Raw genomic sequence first — 22,869 nt, forward strand, 5'->3', positions numbered from 1 at the left:
TGTTCTTTGCTTTGCCAAGGAGCTGAACTGGCAAATCCAATAACCTTCCGCTCCTTAATGATTGGAGAGAAGGGAGAAGCACAGCAACATTATACAGCTCTGAGTTTTGTGTTTGGACTAAAGACTGCCTGGGACTCATTTGTACTTTGTGCTGTTATTACTACTTCAAAGTAGGACTTACCTGGGACATAAGTGAAACACTGGAGCATAAACCAGACCAGGCTAGTGAGAACCATATTATTTTGGGGCACATTATAGTTGCTGTTACTTTTGGACTTTTGTTTTCTTACATTTTTGGTTTTGCCCTATCTGGATGATCAATAAATGTTATTTCTTTCTTTTGATATTTACCTGAATTGTGTCATTCTGACTTTTGTACACAGAGTAAGGTACCTACAACAGGGCTTCCTCCTTCTTATGGAAGCACGCCAGGGCAATATTATAGGTGTGTGCCGGGCCCTGCTAGGCCCTAAGGGACGGCCACGCTACAATAGGCAGGTCAGTAAGATATGACAGGGGAATCAGAGAAACTGGAGTGGAAGGTGGTGTAGCTCAATGAGTAAAAGCGCTGTGCTAATCTTGCAGATGTTGTGAGTTTAACTTCCGGCCCGTCTTTTACTTGTGGCATTGTACCTTGCAGGTGCACATTGATGATCTCACAATGAGGTTAGCGTTGTGCAGATGCATACCTTCCTTTGCAATGAACTTGAAGCCACATTTAGGTCTGTTCTGTGTGTTATTCTGTTTTTAAGCTTGGCCAAATGAAGTTATGGGCTTTCTCTTTGCTTTGAAGAATGAGCAGATTGTAGCAATGTTTAATGAGAAAGAGAGTGTTATTTAGAGCAAGGAACCTAAAGCTGTGATTTTCATGTGCTGTAATTAGCTAATAACATTGCTTCTTTAGGCAATTTTAAATTCAATATGCTTGTATGGATGTGTCCTGTTTATGTGGTGCCTGAATAACAAAATAAAAATCCCTGAACTGTATTTAAAAGATCACTTTGGAAATGTCTAAAAACATCTCTCAAATAACATTTATGGAATGCCCAGAGAAAGCTCATTTGATGACCTAGGCTGCCTAAATAACATGTATCCTGTTGAAGCCTTTCTGAAGCTTAAACCACGTCTATCTAAAGCCTATACGATGCTCAAACTCCTATGCTTTACACTTCTTATAGGAGCTAATTTTACCATTACTATACAAGTTTCTGTGTAGCACAGGAGTGAAGCTCACACCCTTCTACACTGATGTTTCCAGTTCAATTCCCAATCAATACCTCTCAGTCAAATAGTAATCTTATACGTCTCCTTTTAAACATGGCATACTTTGTTACTTTTTTTATTTTTATACTTTTGAAGTATACAATTCTGAAATAATGACGAAAAAGGATATAATAGGGCAGTGAGATCTACCTTGTTCTGTCTCCTAGCAGAATTAACTGCCATTCACTACCTATAAGGAGCAGTATAATCAAATCAGAATTGCTATTATTGTATGGCTCATTGTCCAGCAGAGCGGATTAGAATGAAGGTGTAAGCATGTCACATATTTTTCAAAATTCATACTGATGTTCCCAATTCAACTCCCACTGAAACTAATATATCCTTTTAAACATGGTATACTGTGGTTTTATTATCCTTTTAATGATGGTATACTTTGGGCTTATTATGTTAAAGTTTACAATCCTGAAATAATGATAACAAATCAGTAAAAAACACATTTTTATATATAACTAACATCCTAGGGACGTCTATCTGGCGTCTATATCAGAAAAAATGTGATTTTGGGGAACGGGTATCGGACGCCTATGTAATGCTCATTGCAATTTGTGCCACGTGGACATCTAAACCACGCCTAAAACTAGGCGCAGTTTATAGAATTGGGGCCTACATGCTGAATTGGTGCCTAACTTTAGCATACTATAGGGCTCATTTTCAAAAAGGATAAATATCCAAAAAGTAGCATAAAGAGGCAGATAGATGTTTTTCTCAGCAATCCCTTCCAGTTCACTGTTTTTGAAATCTATATTCTAGATGGATATTTATGTTGTTCATCTGTAGTTTGTCTAAATCTCAAAGGGACATATTAGAGGTGTGGTTTGGGTGGGTCTAGAATGGAATGACTTGGATGTTTTTCTGCTATAATTGAACATTTAAGAATAAGTTCAGAGTACAAGTTAGATGTTTGGGACTAGACCTGCTTTAATAACGAATAAGTGCCAAAGGGTACCCTAACTGACCAGATGACCACTGGAAAGATATAAGAAAGATCCCCACACACACTCCCCCAGTTGTCACTGACCCTCTCCCAACCCCCCAAAATGTGAATGAAACAGTGCATACCTGTCTGTATGACAGCTTCAGATGTTATGGCTAGTCCTAGTAGAACAGCAAGCAGGTCTCTGGAGCAGCCTAGTGGGCAATGTAGTCAACCATAGGTGCATATCCCATCCTAACTACAACACTTATGGTGGACTATGTGAGCCTTCCAAACTCCACAAATCCCACTGTGCCTACATATGGGTGCAACCTGAAGGCATTAGGGCTAATACTGCTGCGAAGCTGATCTTTGGAAAATGTAAATTTGACCATGTGACCCCTTTGCTTCAGAGTCTTCATTGGCTCCCGGTTTATTTTAGAATTCAATTTAAATGCGCTTGTATTTCTTTTAAAATTCTACATGGTATCTTTAATCCTCTTATTCGTTTATTTTGGAATATTTACCGATTCTCCTTTGCAAGAGGTATCCAACAATTTAAACTCTCCCTTCCTTCTAAAAAAGGGATTAAAGGAGTCAAGATCTTCAGTCAATCTTTGGTCTTTAAACTCTCTCAACTCTGGAATGATCACCCCCTTTTTTTAAGGAGTTCCAGTTCAGTTCAATTTTTCCGTAAATCTTTAAAAACTAATCTATTTGCCAAACATTTTGAAAATTAATTCTTTTGAAATTTTGATATTATTTTCTATTTATCTTTTGTAAATCATTCCCTGTTTATTTAATTGCTGTAAACCGAGTCAAGCCTTCTCAGAATGATGACTCGGTATACAAAGTTAAGCTTTAGTTTAGTTTTAGTTTAGTGTAGAGTTGGGTCCAGTAGGGCTCACCATACACTATAAGGGGTTATGGTGAGATGTGTACCTGGGACCTTTTATGTGCAATTCACTGCAGTGTCCCCTGAGTGTATCCTTGAGTGCTCTGCTGGGATGTATGTGTGGCCAGTCTAGTACAAATACTGGCCCCTCACATATACCAATAGCTTGTTTTGTGTGTTTTTCATTTGGATGTTGGTGTGGTTTTTTTTTTCCAAAATGGTTCAAAAAGATGTGCACAGGGCACATTTTGGAAAAAAAACCCAAGATAAACGTTTTGCAGTTTTGAAATTATGTGTGTCTTCTGCAAAATGTCTAAACTTGGATTTAGATATCATATCAAAAATGCCCCTTCACACAGAAAGAATGCAAAATACCATTTGAAAATTTTAGCACTTGTTAGTACAATGCCCTCATTGTTCTGTGTTTCGTTATTTTACAGCGCCTAAAAGTCCAACATATCATCTATACACGAGGATGCACAGATGCAGTAATCCTTTGGTTTTTAGACAACTACAAAATAATGGCTATTGTCTTGCTTAGTGTGTTGATACCACAGGTAAGGCCAGAGCCTCATTTATTTAGAAAATGGAAATTTTTGGATCCTTGTTCTTAAAGTTATGAAATTAACACTGGTAAAAATTAGAAGGTCAAAGAAATGGAAGAAATCATTAATACAGCATATCGGCAGAGCTCACTTATAGGCCACTCTATTTATTTATCCAGTTCATATAGACCACTTCTCCCTATCAAGGCTGCAATGCAGTTTACAACATAAATATATTCAATTCAATACAATACAATGCAATAAAACAACACAAGATTTTTTTTAATGCCATAAATCAAAACAGCATCACTTTAATCAAGTTTAAGCTGGTTTAAATAGCTACCATTTACATCCCTTCCAGACTGTAATGATTCAAGTTAAATTCAAATGATAAAGAGTTTTAACTGCTCCGCTTTTGAATCCACTGAAGTCCCTGTACCTAAGACCTAAATTTAAGGCATTACAGTAGTCCAGACTATCATTGCCAACTCACCCAAATAGGGACAGAGATACCACACATTCCAAAGAAAAAAGAAACAGGTCTTATTACAGAACTGATTTATTTCTCCTTGGTCAAAAATGAATCCAGCCAAATTCACAGGATCTTAAATTCTGGACCTGGGGTCAGTATACAACCTCCCACCCTCATCTCACACATAACATTTCCATCTTGAGTGTGTGTTTTCCATCAGTTAGTATGTGATGATTTTAAGGTTGAAAAGGTGACGGCACTCATGCTTGGGTGCATAGGGAGAGGAATGGTCAGTAGGAAGAAGGAGGTATTGATCCACCTGTTTAAGACTCTAGTAGACCTCATCTAGAATATTGTGTACAATTCTGGAGACTACACCTTCAAAAATATATAAACAGTCCTCGGTCCAGAGGAAGGGTACTAAAATGGTCAGTGGTCTAGGTCATAAGGTGTACGGGGACAGACTCAAAGAGTTCAATATTTATACTTTGGGGGAAAGGCAGGAGAAAGGAGATATGACAGAGACATTTAAATATCTATGTGACATAAATGCACATGAGACGAGTCTCTTTCAATTGAAAGGAAACTCCAGAGTGAGAGGGCATGGGATGAAGTTAAGAGGTGATGGGCTCAAGAGTAATCTAAAGAAATACTTTTTTACAGGAAGAGTGGTAGATGTGTAGAATAGTCTCCCATTAGAGGTGGTGGAGACAAAGACTGTGTCTGAATTCAAGAAAGAGTGGGGCAAGCACGTGGGATCTCTTAGGCAGAGGAGAAGATAATGGATGCTTTGGATGGGCGGACTAGATTGGCCATTTGGACTTTATCTGCTGTCATGTTTCTCTGTTTCTAATTAATCAACAGACAAATTTCAATCTAGTATAAACATGCATTCAGATTATTACTCCTGCATTCATCCAAGACACATCCTGAATATCATCTGCATAAATCACATAATTGAGCCCAGTCTATTCAATAAGCTTAGCCAAAGGTTACAGACAAATATTAAACAAGCTAGGGGAAAGCATGAAGTCTTGGGGAATTTCTCACTCAAATGCCCACAATTCAAGTAAGATATTCTGCAACAAACTATTTGAGATCATCAATCAGAAATAAACAGAACTGTACCTTTTGGGCTTCCAGCTCAGTCAGAACTGACCTTTACTGAGCTATAGTGATTTGAACCATAATTTACAACTCTCCAGTTTTCATAAACTTCAGTACACACAAATATATATACATGTACACTTTGAATGGGATTGGATTAATTAATTTGATTACTGCCTTATACTTGAGCTTTAAGGTGGTCCACAAATAAAATAGCAAAAGGTAATTCATACAAAGAACCAACAAATTGATTCTAGAAGAGATGAAACCAGCTATATCACTCGAAGTCCAAATGATGAAGTTACGACTATGTTATTTTGGTCAAACTGTCAGAAGAGAGAGATCACTGGAGAAGGACATCATGTTTGGGAAGATTGAAGGAACTAGATGAAGAGGGCGACCTGCAATCAGATGGCTGGACATGTTGAAAATAACCATGGGGATGATGCTGAAGGACCTTACCATACTAGCACAAAACCGATTTTAGATCTGTAATTCGTCAAGTCACTAGGACTCAAACACGAGTCGATGACACCTAACAACAAAATTCATACAAAAAACCATAACATTTATAAAACAAATACTAATAACAGGGGAACGAGGCAAACAGCTCATCAAAAAGCATTTCTAAATATCCAGATTTTCAAGATCTTATGAAAGCCAGGATAACTAATTTATTCCACTAATTTCACCAGGCAATGAATTGTACAAGGATGGTCCCATATAACTAAAAGCTCTTTTCCTTATGGAAGTTCAGCAATTATAGTTACGACTGAATCAATGTCTTTCCCCCATGGCTGCTGATCAGATGGATTCTGTCATAATAGTGGATCACCTCTATCTGATCATTCTATTTGTTTCAGATTAGCTTAATGGGCTATGGTATGCCGATCTGGTGATGGGATCTTCCCTGATGTTCCCTCAGGGTCTTCTGGCAGGGACCTATTCTCATAGAAGATCACAATCCCTTATGTCTTAAGGCAGGAGTGCCCACACTTTTTTGACTCGCGAGCTATTTTTAAAATGACCAAGTCAAAATGATCTACCAACAATAAAATTTAAAACTGTACGCATAGAAAATGTTAATTATCATTCCTATTCCGGGGTTTTTTCAAAGAAGTCAAAGCAGATGACTCTATGCACTGTCACCTCAGTAACAACCATACAAAAATAGACAAATACCCACCCCCTCCCTTTTTACTAAACCACAATAGCAGTTTTTAGTGCAGGGAGCTGCGCTGAATGCCCGGCACTGCTCTCGACGCTCATAGGCTCCTTGCGCTAAAAACCACTATTGCGGTTTAGTAAAAGGGGACTATATTGTAAAATATAGACAGCAGATATAAATACAGACACGTTTTGATCACTAAATTTAAAATAAAATCATTTTTCCTACCTTGTCTGGTGATTTCATGAGTCTCTGGTTGCACTTTCTTCTTCTGACTGTGCATCCAATCTTTCTTCCCTTCTTTCAGCTTGTATGCTTCCTCTCCTCCACACCTCATTCCCTCCCCCAACTTTTTCTTCCTCTCTCCCTGACCTTTCTTTCTTTCTCTCTTCATGCCCCCTTTCTTTTTTACTGTTTCTCTTCTTTCCTTCTGTCTCCCTGCCTGCCCCCTTTCTTTCTTTCTCCCTGCCCTTCCCCAAGCCACTGCCGCTGCCATCGGGGAACAGAACCCAAACCGCCACCAATGGATAACAGGCCACAAAGCCGACGCCGATGCCTCCAAGCTCTCCCTGCTTCGGGCCGACCAGCATTCCTCTCCCCGACGTCAATTCTGCCGTCGGAGAGGAAGTTCCGCCCAGCCAGGCAGTGATTGGCTGGCCCGAACTTCCTCTCCGACGGCAGAATTGACATCGGGGAGAGGAAGACTGATTGGCCTGATAGATCGCCAAGGCAAAGTGAGTCCTGGGTGATCGACTCACTTTGCCTTGGCGAGCTACCGGTCGATCGCAATCGACCTATTGGGCACCCTTGTCTTAAGGCCTAGCTCTTGAGAGGATCCATCTGAAGCACTAGGTTTATTCTCCAGCAATAATAGCAACACTCCTTAAAACACAAAATGCTTCCACTTCTCTTGCTTATGTTTGTGTCTGGCATCTTTGTGAATTTTGGCACAAAGGGCACTGGTTATCAGCTTGTCAAGCTAGTGCACTGTCCATTTTGGTATTTTGGGTTATCTCTAAGTTCAATTAGGGTACAGGTGGCTGCACTTTTCTGTCATAGTGGTCAGGACAAAGGAATCATGCTGGTGGCCTATCAGAATAGTTCCTGGTTTCTCTGTGTGTTGGGAAGGGTGTAGCCAAGGATACTTGACTCCCTTTTATCCTGTCACTCCATAGTGCAATGGTCTTCATTAATTTTTAAACTAGGGCCACTTTGGATCCTAATGAGCTGAGGGAGAGCTGACAAATATTTTCTAAAATTTAGAGCCATGACACTGTTGACCATTGTGTCAATGACATCCATCTCTACAGCCCACCTTCAAACTTAATTGTGAACATTTCCAATTCCATTCTCTTTTGTCTATTCAGAAATGCCATGTCCTTCAAACATGAATCTAATCTCACAGTATGCATTCCTATATCAATTCATGCAAATAAATTAACAATCAACTTTGTAGAAAACAGATTTTCAGAAGTGCATCTAATAGATACAATTTTCACCATTTAGAAATAATGCATTGAAGCATCATCATTGCTCTGCTCTACAATCCCTTCAGATTTAATTTACTTCCACTTTTTAGTCTGTTTTAATCTTTAATAATTTCAAAACTTTTAATATTTATATAAAATCTGCACTTATCTGCTCATTATATGAAACTGTCGGCCGGGGACTCTATCCGAGGTGTTTTGCCTTCCAGCTGTATCATACCCAGCCATCTTGAATTGCTACTTGCATGCATTCCTCCCCCATTTACATTTCCCTTTCTGTCTTGAGTCTTGGTAGAGAGGCAGAGTAGCAGAAACCCCACCCCCCAAAAGAAAAAAAAAGACAATGAGGGCTGCCAAAGAGGTCTTTGGGGACTGTTATAGGCCTAGCCTTGCAATGGCCACTGCTATAGTGAGATCTTAATTTAGTCCTTAATGCCTAGTGGGCCTGTCTTTTCAGCCTTTCAGATACACATCCTTAAAAAAAAAAAAAATCTTGTCATAAAAAAGTCTTTCTGGTGGATATCTACTTTTCTAGATTCAATTTGGAGGTACATGCTCTATCGTTTATGGATCCCTGTCTTTCCTGTGGGCTCCATGTCTGTGGGATCAGGCGGTTCCCTGGGCAGAGTCTAGGGCAGTTATGTTGGAAGACTTTTTCAGGACAGCAATGTGGTCCTCCCTGCATTTCTTAGTAAAGATGGGAGATTTTCAGTGAGAAATAATGTGAGATGGATAGGACATTTTTGGACAACAGGGAAAATGGTACCGGCTGACAAAAAGGCCTGAGTGTAACATATGTGCCTATGAGCTGTAACAGCCTACAAACCCTGTTATAAGATTATTCTCCCCGTATAAATAGTGCTTTTTAGTTTGGTCAAGGCAATGGAACACAAATTACAGGTTTATAAATTGGTTCCTCTTTATGAAGTCATTGTCTTTCTTCAGCAATTTTTACAAGGACTGTGATAGATTCTTTCCTTGGACTTACCAGTCCACCAGACCTTATACAGTGCTTATACAGACCTTATACCAGTCTCACCAGACCTTATACAGTGCTTAGAAGTTCTGCTTTCCCTCCAGCGACAAATAAAGTTATTTCATCTCAATTTGATGTTAGAGAATGACATTGGGGACAAATTTTTCCCCATCCCGTCACTGTGAGTTTTGTTGCTGTCCCTGTCCCATTCCTGTAAGCTCTGCCTTTATTGCACAAGTCTTGAACACTTATTATTTTAAAGTATTTGAAGCTTGTGCAGGTGAGGTCAGAGCTTGCAGGAATAGGGCAGGGACAGAAAAAGAACTCTCCAGTTCAGGATGGGAAAATGAGTTCCCACGGGAACAGGGAAAAATTTGATGTATTTTAGTAAAATATATTTATCTTTTTACACTGCCACATACAAATGAAGAACAACTGTAAAACAAAATGAACCCTGGAAAGAGGAAGCAGTTGGTGGATTCCATGATTTTGTTTTTGTACAGTCCTTTTTTTTTTTCTTTTGCTATGCTCCCTGCATCCCAAAGAATTTTCTGCAGGCACTCATGCTTCCTGTCTCTGTTCTTTCCTCACCAGTCTGTCCTTGTGGAATAAAATCCTCTACTTCTCTAGCTATGTTACACTAAGCAGGAGACCCTGCCTTTTCCTCTCTAATCAGCATTGTTAAGAACAGCTGTGTCCTTCCAGCAAACACAGAGCTCTCCTGATCTAAAGACAATAGAGCCAAATGTTTTTATCTATTTATTGCCCTTGTATTTTGACCTTTCAGGGTATCCTGATTTCAGTGTATGTTATCTTTCCTATAAAATATCAATTCCCATTTTTGTTGCCATTGCCAATGTCTCTGCCAGCCCACCTAATAATGCATGTTCAGACCCACCCCTTTCAGAAGATCAGATAACACCAATGACATTACCAGAGACCACCTTAAAAGAAAACTAAAGTAATAAAATATACAACATGCCGCTAGAGCAGGGGTCTCCAAAGTCCCTCCTTGAGAGCCGAATCCAGTCGGGTTTCAGGATTTCCCCAATGAATATGCATGAGATCTATGTGCATGCACTGCTTTCAATGCATATTCATTGGGGAAATCCTGAAAACCCGACTGGATTCGGCCCTCAAGGAGGGACTTTGGAGACCCCTGCGCTAGAGGTTTAATGAACAACTGACTTATCCTTTCATTAGCTTCTGTCTAAAGTTGCTTGTATAGTGCTTTCATCCACCATGGCATCATCATTTCACAAAGAATCAGATCGAATTGAGAGAAATGATGGGGCAGCTGTGTGTGTTCACTCTTAAAAATAATATGTAGAAATAAAAAGAAATAAAACAAAAAAAAAATTTTATGGACAATCTAGAACATGGTTAGGTAATTCTTCAGATCAGAGATAAGCAAATGTAGACAACTATCAGTATACTCCTATAAAAGTGAAACATCAGATCAATTTGAATGGCAAGCAGAACAAGGTGGTCTTCGATATTCCTCTGCCAGTTTGTAGTGGCGTGCTGAAGAATATTTCAATGGCATTTTCCATGCAGTGATACAGTGTTTCCCCAAAAGTAAGACAGTGTCTTATATTTATTTGGGGTCCAAAAAATGTACTAGGGCTTATTTTCGAGGATGTCTTATGTTTTTCATGTACAACAATCATCTCACCCTTCCTCTCCTCCACCCCAATTCTTCCTATTTCTTTCTCCCCCCCCTCCCCCACATGTGCAGCATCTTTCCTCCCCTCTTACCCATCCCCCCATGTGCAGCATCTTTTTATCCTTCCTTCCCTCCCTCCCTCCCATCCCCCTGTGCAGCAGAACCCCACTGACCCTCTCACTGTGAGATTGACATACCATACTTCTGAGGCCTCCAAAAGCAGCGGTGATGGCGGCAGCGCTCTGAATGGGCTGCTTTGTGGCCTTCCACACTGGGGCTTTCCCTCTGCTACATTACTGATGATGTCATCAGTGACACAACAGAAGGAAGACCCCAGCGGGGAAGGCCACAAAGCAGCCTGTTCAGAGTACTGCCGCCGGTGCTGTTGCTTTTGGAGGCCTCGGAGGTATGGTATGTCAGTCTCACAGTGGGAGGGTGAGTGGGGTTCTAATGCAGAGAGGGATGGGAGGGAGGGATAGAAAGATGCTGCACAAGGTGATGGGTGAGTAGGGAGAAAAGATGCTGCACATGGGGGGGTAGATAGAACTGCTGCCGGCGAATCGGACACTGGCAGCACTAGTATCAGGGATGGAGTTGGGGATTGTCAGGGACATTCAGGAGGGGCTTTGGGGTCAATCTTAACTGGGGCTTATTTTCGGGATAGGTCTTATTTTAGGGGAAACATGGTAATTGTTCAGAGACAAGTTGCTGTATATATGCTGCAATGAGTTGCATTCTTTACCTGTTCTTTTCATTTTACCTCATAATTTCAAGTTGCTCAAAAAACTCCTCTATAATATATACACAGTGATCATTTTCTTTAAAGAAAAATGGCACATGGTTATCCACAGCCCAGCAATGATTTTCATGGCACCAGCATCTGGGATGATTAACAAGATACACTAATTCTATTATTTTAATAGCATTCTTTTTCTTTCTTACGATTTTGTAACTTTTTGGGGTCTTTTCTGTTTTTACTATATTTTATTGTAAACTGCTTATATTTATGTGATAGATGATATATCAAATTTTAAGAAACTGTAAACTGTAATAGCCTTGAGCAGGGGTGTCCAACCTGCGTGAAGTATTTTGTGCTGCCCCGGTCAAGAGCAATGCATTGTTTTCCTCTGCTGCCCCTGGGTGTTTACCCTCCTCTGTCTTGCTGCAGCGTTTGTGCAGCCCCAGAAAAAAAATTTTCGGCTAATGCAGCTCGGAGAAGCCAAAAGGTTGGACACCCCTGGCCTTGAGGAATATGAATATCCCATAGGCTTCATAAGCAGATCTTAGGGTGTCAAGTATCAGGAAATGTGTTTACACTAGAGTAAGAGTTCTTAACCTGGGTTTCAGGGGGTTCATGAGGGTCAGATACAAATTAACATATTAATTATACAGACTGGCACTGTTGGGTTTTCTTGCAGGTAACGATAGAGTAGATGTGGCAGTAGAAAACATAGTAGTAGTAGATCTGTTTTAACTTGCACAAGAGGATCATGAGTGGCTATTACTTTTTGCATAAAAAAGGAATAGGATTTTTAGATTGTTTACTTTAAAGTTTAATAATACTTTGTTTATGTCATATATGTATGAGGCAATCAAATCTCAATAAATAAAGTACATTATATTCATTGCATGCAAAGTTTAAAAAAAAAAAAAAGCTATGAGGAAATACTCTGAGCTCCTTTCCTCTGTGGCCCTACCCTCCCTCTTTCCGTGTAAGAGGTTTTGAGGTCGAGAAGTTCTCAGCCTGGGAACGCAGGTCTGAGGTTGGCTCCTGATCCAGTTAATGCAGGTTCTTAGTAGAGCAAGGGATATTTGATTCGGACTATTGCAGGCTTCTGCAGGGGCTGAGCAAGAAGCTCTGGAATGTTTCTCAATTGCTATTGTCTTTTTGGATACTGAACAATGAAATGGCAAAATTTTCCACTGATTGGGTAGATGCCATGAAGTACATACACAGAGACTGGAGCAGATCAAAGAAAGAAGCTTTTTTTGCAGGACTGCAGCACATGTTCCCATCAAACTCTGTGAATATGCAGAGCATGATGCATGTCGTTTGGATTTATATTTTTGATTCCCACTTATAGATTGCACCTTGCACCAGACATGTTGGTGGCATTATTATAACTTTGCCCTTGGCAATTATCCATGTCCAATTCATATGATGTAATGGTGGCAAGTATAGATTCAGACAGTCATTCTGATTTGTGACTAAGATTTGGAATGGAGCCCAGAAAGCACTCAACAGGCAAGCCATCCTCTTTAACCTATCCGGGTACAGAATGTAATGTGTTGAATCATAATTGGTACAGAAGTACTCTGAAATCTTTCTTTCTGAAAATCTCACTTACAGTTTGTCTGCCTGAATAACCTAATCTTTGCTCCAAACAGCTTATTATTTGAGAATTCATCATTCCTGTTCTGTAAAATTCCATGTACAGCTTTGTGGTCTCTCATGGCATCACTTGTCTATTCAGTAGGACCATTGTAAACAACACAATCACTAGCATTGTTCAACAAACACTGCGGCCCAAATGACCTTTGAGCAATGCAGTCATAATTGTTAAGTTCTGAAATGTCACATGGAGGCTTTGCATTGATATTAGCAGCAGTGAGACCATGGGCATCATTTTCAATGGAAATGGTTTCTTCCTCTTCATTCTTGTTCTTTTCAATTTTGGCTTAAGGAGTAGGGGAAGAAATCCAGTTTATATTCAAATCTATTTTATTAAGCAGCAGTAAATACAACAGCAATGACAACCATGGTATACATTTCCATCAAACACCCGCGGAGGACTGGACTCTTATGTCCTCCCCGAACCCATCATACCCCCACCCCCCGACAAAGAAGCCCCTACCCCCCACCCACCCCTCCCCCATCCCCCCACATCTACAGAAAAACTCGTAAGCAGGGAACAGCAGTGACACCTAGAAGCACAGTTTCAGAGGTGGAGTCTATTCAAGACCCGGCTACGACTCTCAGGAGTCAAAATGTTCAAATACGGAGTCCAAGTGTGAACAAAGTCTCTGCTCCGGCGACGAGAAGAACGAGCCAAACGGGCCTCCCATCCCATAAGTTCATGGAGGCGATTCCTCCAGTACCAGAATGAAGGTGGTTCAGGAGACAGCCAGCAACACATGATACATTTAACCTTCTAAATGATCTGATTTGTTATTTACAGTTTACAGTTTATTAAAACTTTATATACCACCTGACAACCAGTGATCATGGTGCTTTACGATATGACTAAAAACATGCACCTAAGTATGGACTAGAAAGGAAATCTGTTTTAAATAGAAAAAACTTAGGTGAAGTGAAACATACAACAAAAAATGACACAATTACCTAAACTTCCACCTTGTCTGGAAGCTGGAACGCTTCAGAAAAAGTATGCCTTTAATCTGTACACTTTCATCCCTTGCACATTATCTATATCAAGCTGAGGTTAGAACCGCTGCCTCAGCAACCTGAGGTTACAGGTTTGATCCCCATGTTGCTCCTTGTAATCTTGGGCAAATCACTTAACCCTCCATTGCCCCACCTACCATAGGTAGATTGTGAGCCCACCGGGACAGATAGGTGAAAATACTTATGACTCCTTTTACAAAGCCGTGCTAGCGGTTTAACGCGCGTAATAGCGTGCGCTAATTTGCCGGCCGCGCTAGCTGCTACCGCCTCCTTTTTAGCAGGCGGTAGTTTTTCAGCTAGCACATAAAAAGTCGCATGCGCTAAAGCCACTAACGCGGCTTCGTAAAAGGAGCCCTTAGAGTACCTGAATGTACAAACCACCTTGATGGTCTTTTGAAGAGCAGTGTATAAATACCTTAATATATCAAGCGCCATGCAAGCTCTCTCCTCCATTACGTACTGACTTCCCAACTAATGGAGTAGATTGACAGAGAAATTGGAACAGTGTAGTTGGCAATACACCTTAAGCTCTGTGAGATTACTTGCCAAAATAAACCCGTAGTAAAGGCAAAATCTCTTCATTAACTGTTGGAAGTGTCCAAAGTAGTATCCCTTTCAGTTAATGTAGAAGAAATGTCATTACCACTTATTAACTGCATTCCTCATATTGCAATGGAGTTAGGTACATATGTTCAGTTCCACTTGTACCACCTTATCTATCATATTAATGGCTAAATATATTACTACTTACCTCTGGGAGCAAAGGGCTGAATGCCATTTATAGAATAGCGCTTAAGAGTGGATTCCCACTGGGCTTGATGTACTAAAGTCAGCAATCGTTACTTAACCTGTTTTCACAGCTTTAGCGACAATCACTTTTACCAACCCAATGCACAAAACGGCTCACTGCATGTTTTTCCCCTCGATCACCCATTTTCTGATCCAGCCATGCAAATTAGCTAAAACCCCATGCAAAGTATCCAAGTGATTGATGCACTAACATCACTTGAGTAAAAAAAAAGTTTGTTTGTTTTAAATCATCTTTATTGAGAAGTCAACACAGAACAGAAACAAAACCCCATTTTTTTCTATTTTGTACGCTACAATACAAAAAATGAGGTTTTAGTGACCAGAAAAAACGGACAGGCTAGACTTGTCGGTAACTGTGTTTCCGATGGGTCTGCCTGGTTTTTTTCATTTTTTTTTTTCAATGGCAAAGATATTTTGCATGTGTTAACAAAAAAGTCCTCCAATGCAGATGATGTCCCTCCCCGACGAACGTGGCCCCGGGAATCCCACCCCCACACAAGAGAAAATTGGCATGAGGGATGCCCACTCCCTCCTGTCATGTTGTCCCCCCCCCACAGAGAAAATTGGCAGGAGGGATGCCCACTCCTTCCTGCCAATGGAGGCCCCGCAAAACCAATCCACTCCCCTTCCTCAAAAATAGGCATGAGGGATTCCCATTCCCTCCTGCTATGCCGTCCCCACCCCCCACAAGAGAAAATTGACAGGAGGGATGCCCACACCCTTCTGCCAAAGGAAGCCTTCCCCTTCCCCAAAAAATAGGCAGGAGGATGCCCACTCCCTTCTGCCACACAGAACATGGCCTCCCCCTTGTGCCAGGTACATCCAAGCCACCATTCCACCCCTGAACAAGAAAAAATGGCAGGAGGGATGCCCACTGCCACCGGACACTCCCCCACCCTGAACCTCCCCCGTACCTTTTTGAAAAGTTGGAATCGGGCAGCCTGCTCTGGTTAACACATGCAAAACATCCCGCTCTGAGGCTCCTGCTTCAAGCTCACCAGTCCTAAATGAGGGGCCTTCCCCCTCCCCAGTGCAACACCTGATGCACAGGGAGGATCCTTAGGCATCTGAGTCAATCAGGCCTTAGGTGCCTCCCTCTGTTTCCAGGAGTAAATTTGTATTAAATCAGGATTGGCTTGACAAATTGGCTTGACCAATTAGGTCTTTAGGCTCCTCCCTCAGTATCCTGGATACAGAGGGAGGTGCCAAAGGTCTGATTGACTCAGATGCCTAAGGCCCCTTGGGAGGGGCCTTAGGTGACTGAACCATTCAGGGCCTTAGACCCCCTCCTCCACATGCATCACATGATGCACCGGGGAGGGGAAGGCCCATCATTTAAGACTGGCAGGCTTGAAGCAGGAGCCTCAGAGCGGGATGCCTGATTCCGACTTTTCAAAAAGGTACAGGGGGAGGTTTTGGGGGTGGCGTCTGGTGACATGAGGGAGTGGGCATCCCTCCTGCCATTTTTCTTTTTGGCTCCGGGGGACGGACCGTGGCTCGGGGGTACCTAGCACAGGGGGGGCATGGCGCGGGAGTGTTCTGCATGGCAAGAGGGAGTGGGCATCCCTCCTGCCTATTTTGGGGGGAGGGGAGGGGATTGGTTCGGGGGAGTTGGTGGCATGGGGGGCTAGGTCTGGATGGGGGCATGGCACGGGGGTATTCAGCCAGGCAGGAGGGATAATTGATTGTTAATGGCTAGATAACTAATTTGCATTCAGAGCTACCATGCATGTGCCAATTTGGGTGACCAATATAAAACTCCGAGGTTAATGTATGTTGACATTTAATTGCACTAACTGCTGTGATACAAATTAATGTAGCTTAGTAAATAGGCCCCATAGAATTTTTGTCCTTGTCTGTACACCTTCCTGAGATCATCTTACTCTTCCACTCAGATTTAAGCTCCCTTTGGATTAGTGCTAGGTTAAAGACTCCAAGGTCCTTCTGTTCAGTGCATGGCTACTATTGAGTGAACCAAGCAAGATTGTCTAGGGTCACCCAATGGCAGGTGCCCCTTGAAATTCAACTTCCCTTCCTCTCCTCTTCCCTCCTCCATCTCCATCCAGGTCTGGCATCTCTCTACCCCACCCCCCATGGGGTTTGGCCTTTGTCACCCTCCTCCCCACTGCCCCAGAGGCAGCGCTGAAGGCTGCTCTCTCTGATAGGGCCTTGCCTCTGCCATGACTCGCTTCAATGTAACATAACAATGTAATTTGTTATGAATGGGTCGCAGCAGAGACAAGGCCCTGCCGGACAGAGGGCAGGGCCTTGCCTCTCCTATGATTAGCCTGCAGAGTTTTCTGGACGGTGGAGAGGAGGTAAGCTAGAGAGATGTCAAACAATGTAGGAGGACAAAAGGTAAACAAAGTGAGAGACATTGGATGGGGGGGGCGGCTAATATTCAGACTGATGCCCAATTACCTCGCAGCTAAAGGTAGGATAGCCTTTTTCCTGTCCTAACTTTAGCTGCTGACTTAACCAGTTAATGGTCTGAATTTGGCTACTAACTGGTTAAGTCCCAGCTCCTCACACAGACCACCCTGGCACTAAAAAGATAGTTCATGGGTGGTCTGTAGTGATATTCAGCACCACTCTCTGGTTAAGTGCTGACCTAGGCAACTTAATTGGGCAGGATCCTTTCCTGCCCAGTTAAATCATTGGAATATCGGATGGATAATGAATTGGGCACATTAAAGGCAATTCTATAATATGGTGCCTAAAGATATGTGCCAATAATGCACATACATTATAGAATACTAGCACGTAGGCACATTATTGGCACCACTAATTTCCAAGTGCTAACTGCTATTCTATAACACACAACTAAATCTCTTCATGGGCTGGCCATGGAGATGACACCAACTAACGAGCACAAACTATAGAGTACTACATTACATTACATTAGTGATTTCTATTCCACCATTACCTTGCAGTTCAAGGCGGATTACACAGAAAGTTATCTGGACATTTCCAGAGGAAGTATAGAGTAGAGTAGGTTGCTTCCGGGTATTGAGATGATTCCTGTGGTGATTAGTTTGTTTTCAAGTATTTCTTGACTAGCAGGGTTTTTATTTCTTTTCTGAAAGTTTTGTAGTCTGGGGTTTGGATCATTAAATTGGAGAGTTGGCGGTCTAGTTTTGCCGCCTGTGTGGCTAGTAGGTTATCGAACAGTTTTTTTTCGTTTGACGTCTCTAATTGGAGGGTGCATGAATGGTATGTGGGTTCTCCTGTGTTTGGTTGTGGTAGTTTGGATTAGGCGGTTGTTCAAGTAGGCTGGGCTGTCTCCATTTATGGTTTTAAATAGTAGACAGTAGAATTTGAATAGTATTCTTGCAAGTATTGGGAGCCAATGTGAGTCGAGGTATGCTGAAGTGATGTGGTCGTGTTTCCTCAGTGAATAGATAAGTCTTAGAGCTGTGTTTTGTACTGTTTGTAGTTGCTTTATCATGGTTATGGGGCAGGGGAGATAGAGGATGTTACAGTAGTCTAGAAGGACTAGGGACTGGATAATGAGCTGGAATTGTTTTCTGTCGAAGAATTTCCAAACTTGCCTAGGTTTCTCCTGACCATGAATGATTTCTGCATTGTTTTGTTGATTTGTGGTTGCATGGTACAGCATCTGTCTATCATCATCCCCAGAAGTTTTAGAGTGGGTTGAATGTGGTAAATGATTGAGTTTATAACTAGGTTTGTTATGGTTGGAGTTTTATGATTTTTGAGGAGTATGAATTTTGTTTTGTCTGAGTTCAGCTTCAGTTTGTGATCTTTTATCCATGTTGCTACTGTTTCTAGTGATGCCCCGAAATTAAGACCTGTCCCGAAAATAAGCCCTAGCATGATTTTTAAATATGCTCCTAATATAAACCCTACCCCAAATATAAGCCCTAGTTAAGATATACCCCTGAAGCCCCTCCCCAATGTCCCTGACGCTCCCCAACTCCATCCCTGACACTATTCGACAAAAAAATCAGACTCGTCAATTCAGTGACTCTCACTCCAGTGACACCTGCCATACCTCTGCTCCAAGACCTCCCCCAGCGCTCTGAATAGGCTGCTTTGTGGCCTTTCCCAACGGGGCCTTCCCTCTGCCATGTCACTGAAGACATCAGTGAAGCAGCTTGTTCAGAGCGCTGCCGCCGCTGCTATTTTTGGAGGCCTCAGATAGGTCAATCTCACGGTGGGAGGGTCAGTGGGGTTTTGCTGCACAGAGGGATGGGAGGGAGGGATAGAAAGATACTGCACAAGGGGATGGGTGAGAGGGGAGGAAAGATGCTGCACATGGTTTACTGCATAAATGAGACTGCAGAAAAGTCTCCTATTTTTATGAGGTTACCCAGTGATCTCCAACCTTTTGCATACAAAGGGCCGCAGTGTGAATACAAGAAAGCTCGGAGGGCCACCAAAAGATTTCAAGCTTACACATACTTTGTAAACCATCTTACACAAACTTTGTAAACCGTCTTGACCTGCTTGGGCATACTTGGCATTAGACATTAAAAATTAATATTGATTTTATAACACTTCAAGGATATGTTTAAAAAACTCACTTTACTTTGGATTGTCAGAAGTAGCAAATTCCATAAATAAAACAACTGAGTAACACATTTAAGAGATTATTTGCAGTTACTGTATTAAGTGGGCAAGATTGAAATTAATGGATTTACAGAATTTGAAGAGCATTTCAGTCAACTGTTTGAAGGCCGCAATGGAGGACTTCAGGGGCCCTGTGTTGGAGACCACTGCTATAACCCACAGCTGCTTAAGTGTTGCATATCAACTTAAGTGGCTGTGTGTTAGCTTAAAAAGAACCGGATAGTCAAAGCAGGAGCCCTCACAGGCACTGGCTTGAATATCCAGAAATAATGCCATCGGCGGTGAGCAAAACACTGTCCAATGGCTAAATATTGACCCCATAGTGTACATTTGGGTACCCAATATTAGTGTACATTTAGGTGTCCCCATTTATACCTGCCGTAGACCTGGCATAAATGGTTGTACCTAAATATAGCTGAACATGGGCAACTTACAGTATCCTATAACATATCTGCCTCGCCTTTGGCCCACAAACACCCCCTTCACAAATACATGCTATGATATTTGAGCATCTATTTGTAAAATATCACTAAGGTGCCCAAATGGCACGTTCTCTTGGGCACCTAAATGTCAGTATTCTGTATATGCTGGCACACAGCTGGCACATACCATATATACTTGAATATAAACTGAGGTAACTTTTTTCCCTCCAAAATGGAGAAAAAAGGTTGACTCGAATATAAACTGAGCTCGTGGCAGCGTCAGCCATTTTGAGTAGCAAGACTGCATAAATCGGGAGCATAGGAGGATCACTTTTACCTTGGCATACCATTGGACCAGCTGGGCTTAAGGTAGGCCCAGGGAGAAATCTGCGATGGGTCCATGTGTGTGTTATCATTCCTTCTTTGAGGAATTCCCTAACCCCTATTTGTCCTGTCTGTTTTAATTATATTGTAAGTTTTATTGAGCAGGCATTGTCTCTTACATTAATGTACTGTGCTGCATATGTCTAGCAGCATTATAGAAATGATTAGTACTAAGATTCAAATATAAACCGAGACCCCCATTTTTGGGCCATTTTTGACCCAGAAATCTAGTTTATATTCGAGTATATAGAGTAAACATAAAGCAATTTGTTATAGAATTGCCCTTAACCTGCATTAGGAGTAAAGGGTAGTGCAGGAAAATCATAAGTAAACTGCCATACTAAAGAATAGTACCATGTATTCCTTTGGGGCCTATGTATCATTGTAAAATACTAGGGGCAAAGTAACTAAAATTGCATCTAGATTGAAGCTATGGAAATTGACATCGGTTAAGAGCAAGTGTAGATGTTTGCATGTACAGTACACATGTATTTTATAAACAATATATGCAAACTAAACCTTTGCCTGTGCACTGTCCAAACTCTTCTCTTTAAGACACCTACATGCAGGTTATGTAAAAATACATGCCTTATTGCATCGTACATACTTTTGCATGCATAAATCCTAGGATAGCTTAATAAAAGCCCTTTTGGAGTAAATTCTATACCTGGTGCTGATAAAAGTACTATTCTATGAGTGACGCTTAATTAGGCACGGTTTATAGAATAGCGCTTATACCTGGGAGCCATGCCTAGCTTTAGGTGCAGCCATTTGCACCAAAGAAAATGTGGTACAGATGCCCTTATTATGTAACGACATGTATACCTTAAAGCAGGGATCTCAAAGTCCCTCCTTGAGGGCCGCAATCCAGTCGGGTTTTCAGGATTTTCCCAATCAATATGCATTGAAAGCAGTGCATGCACATAGATCTCATGCATATTCATTGGGGAAATCCTGAAAACCCGACTGGATTGCGGCCCTCAAGGAGGGACTTTGAGACCCCTGCCTTAAAGGAATGCCCCCAAACTGCCCATTTCCATGCCCCCTTTTTTGACTTGCGGTGTAAAATTTAGGCACAGATCCCATGTCTAAATTTACATGTGTAACTTGTAATTAATTCTAGTTGGTGCCAATAATTGCTTGTTGAAACACTAATTATTGGCACTAATTAGCTTGTTATTCAATTAAATTTCACATACAAACTGGGTATGTGCCCAAATTTGTGCATGCAGTTTTTAGTGTTTTTTTTTTTAATAGAATTAGAGGATAAATGTGCATAAAAAGAACTTTACATGTAAAATAAAACACTTTATAAAATTACCCACATAATATTTTTTAAAAACAGATGGGACTGACCATTGAAAGAGAAATTGTTTTGCTTTATCTTTTCCCAAAATTATGCTATGAAACTAATATTTGAAAGCAACGAGGTACTTTTAGGGTAGAGTCCTGTATTGTATCATTTTTCAAGTGACCAACAGATATTTGCATTTCAACAAACACTTCCCTATAGAATTTAATTGTTTAACTATATGACATATACATCTTATTTATATGAGCTGTTCTGTTCTCCAGTTCCTTGGGGTGCTATTATCTCTTCTTTATATAAGTCGTGTGGAAGATATCATTACTGAGTGGAGCAGCACAAATGATGCTCTTCTTGGAGGATCTACGCAGAAACAAGAAATCGAGTTCGCGACAATCGGCTGCTGCAGATGTTACCCTGGCAATGAAATTAGCTGAAAAGCACTGGATACAATAATGCATCATTGAGATTTCAGTGGCATTCTTTATTATCTGTGACTGGAAAATATAAATATCTTTAAACTATGTTTGTTTCATTTTACATACTGTAATTGTTTTATAAAATGCTTAATAAAAAATATATATTCCCAAAGCTACTCTGATTTGTGCTGCTTTTTGTTATTTCATCTGACCGTAGGGATTTTCCATGCTATTTTAAAATAGCTGTCTAACAAAGCCAACCAAATGCCAAGTGGAAGAAGAATGAGCTGAGATCCAGGGAAGCCAGGGTTCAACCTTGCGACCTTGAGCAACTCACTTAAGCCTTCCTTGCCTCAGGTACAACTTAGATTGTAAGCCCTGTGGGGACAGGAAAATTTTGTATTTACTATACTTTGAGCAACTACAGAACAGGAGTGAGCTAAATCCAAACAATTACATTAAAAGCCCTATGAAATGAGACACTTCAGGATATTGCCCCCACTTTTTGGAACTCTGTCACTTGACCTTAGGCTGGAGAGTTTGTATGCCTGTTTTAAAGGTCAGCCTCAAAACATGATTCTTCAGGATTGTTTTCAAACTTCAGTCTCCTAGTTTATAAATTAAGATCAGGCACAGAAAGCAACTTGACAGTGTGGGGCTCATAATCAAAACTTAAACACATCCTAAAAGACAGGTTGTCCAAGTGCCGATAATCGAAATGGCTTTTTGGATGCATCCAGGGACTTTTTAGGCCTCTAAATCCCGCTGTGCGCCCAGAGCCGAAAGGAGCATTTCTGGAGGAGTGGTTAGGGCTAGATGTGGGTTAACCTAGATTAGTCATCCTGCAGGCATAATCGAAGGTTTGATGAGATTTCCTAGGTGAAACTTATACATTGTGAGTTAGACGATGTAAAAGCAGGTATAAGTGCCAAAAAGGTATTGAAAGTGACCAGATAACCACTGCAGGGACAAAGTAAAGACACACAAACATACTCCCCTCCATGTTCACTGACCCC

At 41.2% G+C, this 22,869-nt stretch overlaps 1 protein-coding gene across 1 annotated transcript in view; it reads left to right on the forward strand.

Annotated features, from left to right (window-relative positions):
* TSPAN15 (tetraspanin 15) overlaps positions 1-22,030 on the forward strand; it is a 56,535-nt gene extending 34,505 nt beyond the window's left edge. Inside the window, exons 7-8 of the mRNA XM_033942730.1 lie at positions 3,533-3,649; positions 21,704-22,030. Of these exons, the coding sequence (XP_033798621.1) occupies positions 3,533-3,649; positions 21,704-21,871 (285 nt within the window). The 3' untranslated portion in view covers positions 21,872-22,030. The remainder of the gene's footprint in view (positions 1-3,532; positions 3,650-21,703) is intronic.
* The last annotated feature ends 839 nt before the right edge of the window (positions 22,031-22,869 follow it).

Source organism: Geotrypetes seraphini, chromosome 4 (assembly GCF_902459505.1).
Source record: "Geotrypetes seraphini chromosome 4, aGeoSer1.1, whole genome shotgun sequence".
NCBI lineage: Eukaryota > Metazoa > Chordata > Amphibia > Gymnophiona > Dermophiidae > Geotrypetes > Geotrypetes seraphini.